General features: G+C 41.2%; 1 protein-coding gene across 7 annotated transcripts in view; it reads right to left on the reverse strand.

Moving 5' to 3' along the window:
- The window catches only part of LOC135546480 (neural cell adhesion molecule 1-like), a 116,804-nt gene extending 105,632 nt beyond the window's left edge, over positions 1–11,172 (reverse strand). For 4 of the 7 annotated variants that reach the window (XM_064974934.1, XM_064974933.1, XM_064974931.1 and 1 more), the window contains exon 1: positions 10,885–11,172. In XM_064974934.1, the coding sequence (XP_064831006.1) occupies positions 10,885–10,936 (52 nt within the window). In that variant the 5' untranslated portion in view covers positions 10,937–11,172. The remainder of the gene's footprint in view (positions 1–10,884) is intronic. The other 3 variants (XM_064974938.1, XM_064974937.1, XM_064974936.1) reach the window with 2 other exon arrangements.
- Positions 11,173–11,674: the final 502 nt, after the last annotated feature.

Raw genomic sequence — 11,674 nt, forward strand, 5'->3', positions numbered from 1 at the left:
CTTCCAGCATGAATGTACAGCATGAATGTACACCTTCCAGCATGAATGTACAGCATCAATGTACATCTTCCAGCATGAATGTACAGCATGAATGTACACCTTCCAGCATGAATGTACAGCATGAATGTACACCTTCCAGCATGAATGTACACCTTCCAGCATGAATGTACAGCATGAATGTACACCTTCCAGCATGAGTGTACACCTTCCGGCATGAATGTACACCTTCCAGCATGAATGTACAGCATGAATGTACACCTTCCAGCATGAATGTACAGCATGAATGTACACATTCCAGCATGAATGTACACCTTCCAGCATGAATGTACACCTTCCAGCATGAATGTACACCTTCCAGCATGAATGTACAGCATGAATGTACACCTTCCAGCATGAATGTACAGCATGAATGTACACCTTCCAGCATGAATGTACAGCATGAATGTACACCTTCCAGCATGAGTGTACTGCATGAATGTACACCTTCCAGCATGAGTGTACAGTAGGCTACCCCTCATCATCATGGTCTAACCTTTGTGGTTCTCATCATTCAGCTGGCCTGCCTATGAGGCTGTCAGTCAGACAGGGGATGTTGAGTTGAGCTGGTCAGGTTCCGAAGACAACTGTTGCACCCAGGATTAGGACATGCAGTGGAGGGTGAATCCAGCTCCACACTGGAACATAGGGTCCTTAGTCATGACACATTCTTCTGTAATTACTCCTCTATAACAACCATGATTACAATACAACTATGCAACATGGCCGGAAGGGATGCTCTCAACAAAAAAGCAGCAAAGGGAAAGAGCTGGTGGTGGACCCTACCCCAAAGTTCAAGATAACAATACTGTCCAATTTAACAACTCAAACAGGTTGTTTACCCCCCATTGCCAAGTGCTATTAGAAATCCTGATCTAATGCCAAATGATCTCCCAATGCCAAGGTACTGTAAGCCAGCTGCTGCTTTGACAAAACGTTGACCAAGTCAGCCAACTTTTGATATATGTTCCCTATAACCTGGAGGGCAAACGGTGAAGCAAGACAACTATGTAGAAATGTAGAAAACAGCATAACAAGAAACTGCATTTCTAATAGCTGCCGATGAATGGAAAACCAACACTTGTTGTACAATAATATTAATGAAAAGGGCAGGGGCATAAAGTCGTATTCTAATCAGTGACAAAAGCAGCAGGCACTGTGTGGCAGTCAACAGCCACGGGCGACGGATGTTGTCCCTCTGATAGTGTCCGAAAGGTAGGGTTGGGAATTGCCAGGGACCTCACGATACAATATTATCGCGATAGTTGGTATTTTGTATTACGTTTCTCATGATTCTCACAATTCTATATGTATTGCGATTCCATACTGTGACTTTTTTGCGATTTCGATGTTCCAAACATATTGCTTATCATATATCTGCTGCAGAGGGACAAGAGAGACCCATGAGAAAACGAGTTTTGATCAGTCATGGAAATAAAAGAACTGAAAACAAATACTGGAGTTTTGGTTAAGGTACAGCCGACTAGCGCAAAATTAATATTGCAATATTGTCAAAAATAATATCATATTCTGCGGTAACATGGACTCTTAACAACGCAATGAAACTTTATTGCTCCTTGCTGAAACAAGCAAGGTGTTGTAGCAAATGAATATTTAGTTGCCTCGGCAACCCCCCTCTCTGCAGCACCAGCATATGCAGTCAGGAGCGAAGGGGAGGAGAAAATGTGTCTTTAAAATGTGTCTAAAAAAGAAATTGAATGGTTAAATGTGTCTAAAAAATAAATTGAATGGTTAAATGTGTCTAAAAAAATGTATGGTTATAACAGTGACCACGATCATTTGGCTGACCAATAACTGTCGTCCAAACTTCCATGACCGTCACAGCCCTAGTCACTGTGTTGTTTTGTGTGTAGACAGAACACTGTGTTAGTGTGCATGTGTAACGTCATGTTTTTAGTCCCCTAGGGCCAAGCATCTCTCAGAGGCCTGGATCTGTCTGCTCCACTCACCATCAAAGGGGAAGCTGAGGTTGGCTGCAGCAGTCCTCTCCTACGCCTCTGAGAGAGGCTCTGCTCTGCTGGTTACCCAGAATATCAAACAGTGCATACTCTGGTCTCACTGGATCCTTCATCCAAACATTCCTCCTAGATCCTCCATCCATATCCATGTGGCTCGTCCATCCAAGATGAATTGAAACATCCCATGTTCCCAGTTTGGTCCTGTGGTCAATCTAAGATCATCATCATCTTGCATTGTGAAATATTTCCTTGTGGATGATTTGGCCAGCCTCACCAGATGCACACCTCAGATGCACGGAAACGCACAGCCAGCCAGCCAGCCAGCCAGTCAGTCAGTCAGTCAGTCAGTCAGTCAGTCAGCCAGCTGCACATACAGGTCTGAGTAAATGTGGATGCCTACTGGGCTTTAAGGATAAAAGACAAACATGATTCTTGGCTTGATCCAACGACTTAGCCCACAACACATCAAATATACAGTTATAAAGCTGGATTGGTAACACAGACATAAAATAGGATATAAAACCTTACTTAACACACATTGAAATAGAAGTTTCACTGTACATGCTAAGAGCTGCAAGGTGCCAAGCAGCTTATCTGGGAGGGAGCCCACCCATAAACAGCTTAAGTAACATATGCTATTCAAACACCAGCTGAACTAAAGATAGCAGTCCAGCAACTAAGTGTAGGCTAGTAAGTGTGTTGTAATGTTCTGTACATGTGCCAATTCTTCTCAAAGCAGGTTGTAATGGAGGACCCCTAGGTGAAAGCTCACTGCATGTATGTCCATGCTGTTCACCATGAAGAAAGAGCACAGGCAATTGCTCCTGATATCAGTGTGTTTACAAACAAACACAGCTTTAGTAGATAATGCTGATAAGTGATCAGCTATGATCTGATCTGAATGAACACTACCCTATGATTACCTGGCAACTGAGACTGAAACACTGCTCCTGCAGCATAAACCTCCACTAACATGATTGGCTGGGGTCGACACCATCATATGACAGGATCCAGCAGAAATACAAGCATAGACCTAGGCCTGCATGATTGGCTGTAGGGTTGTTGTCATAATCACCACTCATAAGACTGTGCAGACAGTCACAGCAGGAACTAAAATGGACCATGGAGAGGCAAAGCTAACGTCTGTGTCTGCCTCTGCCAGAATTATACCTTGAGATATTACTTCTTGGAAGTCAAAGTTACCATTCATAGAGAGTAGGCTAACCAACATCAAGAAGTGCAGCCCTGATATCCTCACTACCATACCACTGATATTTCTAACCACAAACCTTGAAATGGAGATATTAGTCCAACAGCATTATGAATCAGATGATAGGTTATGTGTTGGCTGTCTCTGACATACCTTTTCCGACCTCTCTCCAGCTTCCGTCTTCACATCCTATGTTTTTTTCTTCTACTCATGAGCAACAGAGCAATTGCATTAGATCATCACGCAGAAAGGTTTCCAGTCCATTCGCTCTTCCATTCGTTGGGTCTCTGAGGAATACCCAGGTTGCCCGCATCGCATGAAGAGCTACGTTCACTTCTCCATGCCCTTCTGCGTTAAGAACATCTGTGCCTCACATTCTGTATCAGCTAAGCCTATTCAGGTTCACCAAACAAGGGTGTGTGCAGCGCAAAGGTTATTGAGAAAGCTTGTCATACGCCTAAAATAGTCGAGGCTGGGCTATATAAACAGGCTGGTCACAAGAAAGAGACATTGATTTCTGACGTTTGAAAAGGTCCTGAGGACATCTATATACGCCTTTGTCGGCGCTCACAAAAAACAACAATGCAGCACTGGGCTTGAAGTCGCGAGCCATGTAACCACGCAGAATTCATGAGTCTAAAATCAACTTTCATCCAATTACGGCAAATTCCAAAGTTTATATCAGGTTGCTATTAAAACCATCAACAGACGTGGAAAATAGTCAATAGGCCAGGTCTACTTTCAAGTTTAGGGAGCATTACAATTAAGTAAAGTCAACAGGATTTGAGAATATTCCAGCCAAAATGTATATTCAAATGGCTTATATATCAAGAGGAACAACAATATTGCTTGTTGACATGATAAGCAAAGGTTTATTTCCAATTAGCATCTCCTTCTCGTGCTACTTTAGGATCTCAGGGGGGGGGGGGTAACACAGTGTTCTGCTCCTGGGAGGAATGAAACCAAACACAATCACAACAACAGATGGCCAGGAGATAAGCCTTAACCAAAATAGCCTTTTATCACAGCTGATAAAGAAGACATGGTATTACCAGGTAGGCTACATCCTCTATCTAAGCTACCATGATGATGACACCGCAGCATTACCAGGCACAGCAGCCTCCATCACAGCTGGAGCTCGAGGACCGCAACTCGTCACCATATCAGGTGACATCACAGAGATGAGTCACACACAGCGTGTAGGCAAGCAGTTGAGTGAGCATCACCACTAAAACCTTCAGTAACGATCTAGTATGTTCATGAAGCATTCTTTACACACCTAGCTACATGTATGCACATCTTAATCATCATGTTATGTGAGATGCAATCACAGATGTCCAACCTAAGTAGCCTACTTATTGAAGCATAGTCCTATGTTTTATGATAACACAACACAATAGTGACCTTGTTTTGTAATCAAGTAGGGAAACACTTGGTTTCCTGCACCTGTGCACCACCATTAGACTGGGAAGGCTATATGTATACTAACTTGGACAGATTTCATCCCACTAAATACCCAATTTACGTTTATGGAAAAACCACTGTAGGATATTTTATGGCAAACTCAAACTGATTTTGTTCATGACTTAGGGGCAGTAGGTTGCCTAGCGGTTATAGAGGAGAGCCAGCAACCGGAGGGTGGCCAATTAGAATCCTGGATCCAATGGGAAAAGTTTTGTCACGACTTCCGCTGAAGTTGGCTCCCCTCCCCTACCGATCCCTTTTTCGTTTGTCTGTTGGTTTTGTCTTATTAGTTTCACCTGTGTTTAATTAGCTTCCCTATGTGTAGTAGTTTGACCCGCCCTTGTTTTGTGCGGGATTGTCTTTTGTTACCTGTGTACATATTGTGGTGTATTTTATTTTCTATACTGGACACCCTGTGGTTTTGGGATGTCTGGTATAGTGTCCTGCGCCCTGTACAGTTTGGTGTGTAATAGTAAAGCCCTTTACTCCGTTACTCTCTCTCTGCGTCTGATTCCTGCACACACACCTAGTCCCGCGTGACAAGTTGGGGGGGCAGTGAGCTGGCAACTGGAGGGTTGCTGGTATCAAATCCTAGATACCATTGCCTCCTTGAACAAGGCACATGCCCCCCACAACAGCTCCCTGTGTGCCCAGTGTGGCAGCCCCCCACACACACAAAAAAATGTGGGTTCCTCATTGGTTCTTTGGGAAGAGTGATGGTTCTACGTGGAACCATCCTGATCCAAAGAACGCTGCTGTGTTACGCTATTACATGTTATATATGACTGTGTTTTGTGAAAGACTCACGGTATGGCCTTGTGTCAATTGAGAACAGTTGACTAAGTCAATTCTCTCCTCCCCCAGCCATTCCAGAGCTAACAAACCTGATTCAACTTGTTAATAAACAAATATAAAATCTATGGAATTTTAACAAAACCCTGTATGGTTCTACAAAAGATGCCAATAGGATTAGTGATTTTTCCAATAGGATTGTCGTAGTCCTGTCACCTGTATCAGAATCCTACTGGAATTCTATTGGACCACATTTTTCCTTTTGGAAATCATAAGTAATACATTTGGATCTTATAGGTATTGTATTAGTATTTTTCTTAATTGAACCCATTAAATGGGTGTTATCCTATATAATTCCAATACAAAAATCCAATAGAAAAATTGGTCCAATAGGATAGGTTCCGAAATCTGATAGGATTATTCTATTGGATTATTGTATTGGAATTCTACAGGATAACACCCATAAGACAAAATCCAATAGCATAGAATCCCATTGGATCCAATAGGATTGGTTCCAAAATCTTACAGGATTTTTCTATTGGACTATTTGATTGGAATCCTATAACATGAAAGGATTTTTTATTATTATTATTTATTTATTTTACCCCCTTTTCTCCCCAATTTCGTGGTATCCAATTGTTTTAGTAGCTACTATCTAAGGAATTTTTGACTAGGGTATAGAACCATTCTCCATAGAGCCATAATAAAGGGTGCTACATTGAAACTTTTGTAACGGTTTTCTTTAGGTGAAGGAGAGGCGGACCAAAACGCAGCGTGGTTATATTGATTCATGTTTAATTAAAAAAAGATAAACACGAACACTACAAAACAATAAACGTGGAAAACCAAAAACAGCCCTATCTGGTGCAAACACAGAGACAGGAACAATCACCCACAAAACCCAACACCAAACAGGCTACCTAAATATGGTTCCCAATCAGAGACAATGACTCACACCTGCCTCTGATTGAGAACCATATCAGGCCAGACATAGAAATAGACAAACAAGACATCCAACATAGAATTCCCACTCATATCACACCCTGACCAAACAAAACATAGAAACATACAAAGCAAACTATGGTCAGGGTGTGACAACTTTTTTAAATGGTTCTTTATAGAACCTTAGGATAGAACCTTTATAGCACCATACAGGTTCCATGAAGAACCTTATAAGCATGTATCTTTATAGAACCTTCAAAAAAGGTTACCTATAGCACATAAATGGGTTCCGCTATGGTTGCAAGCCCAATAACCCTAATTTGGCACTATATAGAACCAGTTTCTAGTGTGCATATTTCCAAAAATCTGTATATGTATGTAGACATCCAGACATTTTTTTTACAGTACAGCCTTATTCTAAAATTAAACATTTTCCTCATCATTCTACACATAACACCCCATAATGACAATGCGAAAATACATTTTTTGCAAATTTATTACAAATAAAAACAGATACCTTATTTACATAAGTATTCAGAGCCATTGTTATGAGATTTGAAATTAAGCTCAGGTGCATTCTGTTTCAATTGATTGAGATTTTTCTACAACTTGATTGGAGTCCACCAATCAATTGAATGGATATGATTTGGAAAGGCACACGCCTGTCTATATAAGGTCCCACAGTTGACAGTGCATGTCGGAGCAAAAACCAATTCATGAGGAATTGTCCGTAGAGCTCCGAGACAGGATTGAGTCGAGGCACAGATCTGCGGAAGGCTACCAAAAAATGTCTGCAGCATTGAAGGTCCCCAAGAAGACAGTGGCCGCCATCATTCTTAAATGGAAGAATTTTGGAACCACCAAGACTCTTCCTAGAGCTGGCCGCCCGGCCAAACTGAGCAATCGGGGGAGAAGGGCCTTGGTCAGGAAGGTGACCAAGAACCCGATGGTCACTCTGACAGAGCTCCAGTGTTCCTCCGTGGAGATAGGATAACCTTCCAGAAGGACAACGATCTCTGCAGCACTCCACCAATCAGGCCTCTATAGTAGAGTGGCGAGACAGAAGGCACTCCTCAGTAGAAGGCACATGACAGCCCGCTTGGAGTTTGCCAAAAGGCACCTAAAGGATTCTAAGACCATGAGAAACAAGATTCTCTGGTCTGATGAAACCAAGATTGAACTCTTTGGCTTGAATGCCAAGCGTCAAGTCTTGAGGAAACCTGGTATCATCCCAACGGTGAAGCATGGTGGTGGCAGCATCATTCTGTGGGGATGTGCTTCAGCGGCAGGGACTGGGAGACTAGTCAGGATCGAGGGAAAGATAAATGGAGCAAAATACAGAAAGATCCTTAATGAAAACCTGCTCCAGACCGCTCAGGACCTCAGACTGGAGCGAAGGTTCACCTTCCAAAAGGACAATGACCATAAGCACACAGTTAAGACAACACAGGAGTGGCTTCGGGACAAGTGTCTGAATGTCTTTGAGTCTAGAGGCCGATTAATTAGGGCCGGTTTCAAGTTTTTTTAGGCACCGATATGGCCGTTTTTTTCTTTACACCTTTATTTAATCTTTATTTAACTAGGCAAGTCAGTTAAGAACACATTCTTATTTTCAATGACGGCCTAGGAACGGTGGATTAACTGCCTCGTTCAGGGGCAGAATGACAGATTTTTACCTTGTGAGCTCGGGAGATTCAATCTTGCAACCTTACAGTTTACTAGTCCAACACTCTAACCACCTGCCTCTCATTGTACTCCACAAGGAGAATGCCTGTTATGCGAATGCAGTAAGCCAAGGTAAATTGCGAGCTACCATTAAACTTATCTTGTAAAAAACAATGGGGCGGCAGAGTAGGCTGGTGGTTAGAGCATTGGACTAGTAACAGAAAGGTTGCAAGTTCAAATCTCCGAGCTGACAAGGTACAAATCTATCATTCTGCCCCTGAAAAGACAGTTAGCCCACTGTTCCTAGGCCGTCATTGAAAATAAGAATTTGTTCTTAACTGCCTAGCCTAGTTAAATAAAGGTAAAGAAAAAAATCTATCAATCATAATCACTAGTTAATGATATTGGTTGATGATGATATTACTAGTTTATCTAGCGTGTCCTGCGTTGCATATAATTGATGCGCTGTGTATTCTTGCTCTAATGTGTACCTAACCATAAACATCAATACCTTTCTTAAAATCAATACACAGAAGTATATATTTCTAAACCTGCAAATTTAGCTAAAAGAAATCCAGGTTAGCAGGCAATATAAACCAGGTGAAATTGTGTCACTTCTCTTGCGTTCAGTGTATATGCACCAGTTTGGGACGCCTAATTTGCCAGAATTGTACGTAACTATGACATAACATTGAAGGTTGTGCAATGTAACAGCAATACTTAGACTTATGGATGCCATCCGTTAGATGAAATACGGAACGGTTCCGTATTTCACTGAAAGAATAAACGTCTTGTTATCGAAATGATAGTTTCCGGATTCTACCATATTAATGACCTAAGGCTCGTATTTCTGTGTGTTATAATTAAGTCTATGATTTGATAGAGCAGTCTGACTGAGCGGTGGTAGGCAGCAGTAGGCTCATAAGCATTCATTCAAACAGCACTTTCGTGCGTTATGCCAGCAGCTCTTCGCAATGCCTCAAGCATTGCGCTGTTTATGACTTCAAGCCTATCAACTCCCGAGATTAGGATGGTGTAACCGATGTGAAATGGCTAGCTAGTTAGCGGGGTGCGTGCTAATAGCATTTCAAACGTCACTCTCTCTGAGACTTGGAGTAGTTGTTCCCCTTGCTCTGCATAGGTAACGCTGCTTTGAGGGTGGCTGTTGTCGATGTGTTCCTGGTTCGAGCCCAGGTAGTAGCGAGGAGAGGGATGGAAGCTATACTGTTACACTGGCAATACTAAAGTGCCTATAAGAACATCCAATAGTCAAAGGTATATGAAATACAAATGGTATAGAGAGAAATAGTCCTATAAATACTATAACTACAACCTAAAACCTTTTACCTTGGAATATTGAAGTCTCATGTTAAAAGGAACCACCAGCTTTCATATGTTCTCATGTTCTGAGCAAGGAACTTAAACGTTAGCTTTTTTACATGGCACATATTGCACTTTTACTTTCTTCTCCAACACTTTGTCTTTGCATTATTTAAACCAAATTGAACATGTTTCATTATTTATTTGAGGCTAAATGGATTTTTATTGATGTATTATATTAAGTTCAAATAAGTGTTCATTCAGTATTGTTATAATTGTCATTATTACAAATAAATGTCAGAAAATCGGCTGATTAATCGGTATCTGCTTTTTTTTTGGCCCTCCAATAATCGGTATCGGTATTGAAAAATCATAGTCTGAACTAGTGATGCACTGATATGACATTTTTGTCCGATACCGATATTTTCCTTGCCCAAAAAAAACAATACCATTACCGAATATTTAACATTTTAGCGGCCTTTTAAGCATTCTAGTACAGTTAAATATTTCACACACACACATGGACACAGCGGTCTAATGCACTGCATCTCAGTGCAAGAGGCGTCACTAAGTCCCTGGTTTGAATCCAGGTTGTATCACATTCGGCCGTGATCATTCCCCTCCAAATTCCCTTCCCTGTGATGATATGGCTGGACCACCTAGGTGTGGACCTGGACCATAGTAAAATGGATGCAAACAAAATTGCAAGCGAGTGAAAGTAGCTGCACTTGTGAAAGTAGCTCAATCTCAATTTCAGAAACATTGTTAGCTAAATTTCAGGTTGCTGGCAAACAGTCATGATGTTTGGGAGAGATGACCAGGAGGAGTTAGTAGCAACAAACGCATTGATGTACGCAAGCAAGCACTGTTTTGCAAGCAATCCATTCAATAGACAATTCCATACTGTATTCTATATTAATGCAATTACTGGTGATATGGCAACAAAAGATAAACCCTAATGTAATGAGAGCAACTTAAACGTATCACAGGTGTTTGCCAATGGTCGTAACATAATTTAAATGCATTGCCTTGATGGAATAAGCAGGTTTGCTGATGGGTATGCTGGCTAGGTAGGTAAGGTTAGCTAGCTAACACTTGTGAAAATTATATTTTCCCTCAAAATATGATAAAAACAACTAGCTATATATCAAATATAGTAATGCATTATTAACTAAGCAAATGTTTACTCGTGTACACCATGGCAGAATATGTTAACAACATGGCAGCAGCTAGCCAGCCAATTTACATGAAAAGACCATCCCACTGAAAAACGTTTAATTGGACAATCTTACATCCATCCACCTGATACAAAGGAGGGACATCTGATTTCGAAGGAGGGACATGTACACAGTCCTTCAATGGATGCAGATTGTCATGGACGCACAGTCCACCTTTCCTGATTCGAGTATTTTATCAAATCTCTGGCCTGAATAGAAGTAATTACGAAAAACTGTAAAATTAGCTTAACTATCTTACCTGTAGAGCCCACGAGAAGCAAGGCTAGGATGATATCCTTTGCGTGGAGCATCGCAACTCCTTGATTAGACCACGCAAATGTCTTAATGAAGAATGTTGTGGTTGTTCTTGATATTTTGATATTGTTCTTGATATTTTCAAAAATATTACATTCCCATATTGCTAGATATTTATTTTTCGTATGGCAAATTGGTTGATTATCGATGTAGCAGCAGCAGAAGATCAGCGCCAGCACACTGTTCAAAGAATGAGTGACAAGCCACTGCCTCCATAGACACGTGAATTAATCCGCCCCAATCGGAATCACAAGGATTTGCTGTAAAATAGTGCGCTATGCGCAGTAGTCGGTGGTCCTCCTACCTTTTTGATTCAAAATAGGTCAAACATAATCTATAGGGCTATTCGTATACGCCTACCATTATTCAACATTTTGACAGACGTATGCAAAATACACATTTAAAATCAAACTACAGAGCTGTGAGATGATACCAACACAGGGGAGATCTAGACTGCCACTTATCTGGAAAGTCAAATTATTTTGTCATCTCTGACAGAAAACACAATACATCTCTTATTCCACCTCAACATTATTATTTCTAGAAAATAAAAGTAATACATGTGATAAAGAAAGTAAACATAGTCTATGTATTGTTGTCAAATCGATTTGATTAATTACACTAGTGAACGGGTTGGTCACGCCATCATCATACACGTTGTCATAACTATTATCACAGGAAGAACAGGTAAAACTGGGGGATGAGATTCCCTGTAATCTCAGCTGGGAGGTTTG

This window comes from Oncorhynchus masou, chromosome 9 (genome assembly GCF_036934945.1).
Source record: "Oncorhynchus masou masou isolate Uvic2021 chromosome 9, UVic_Omas_1.1, whole genome shotgun sequence".
NCBI lineage: Eukaryota > Metazoa > Chordata > Actinopteri > Salmoniformes > Salmonidae > Oncorhynchus > Oncorhynchus masou.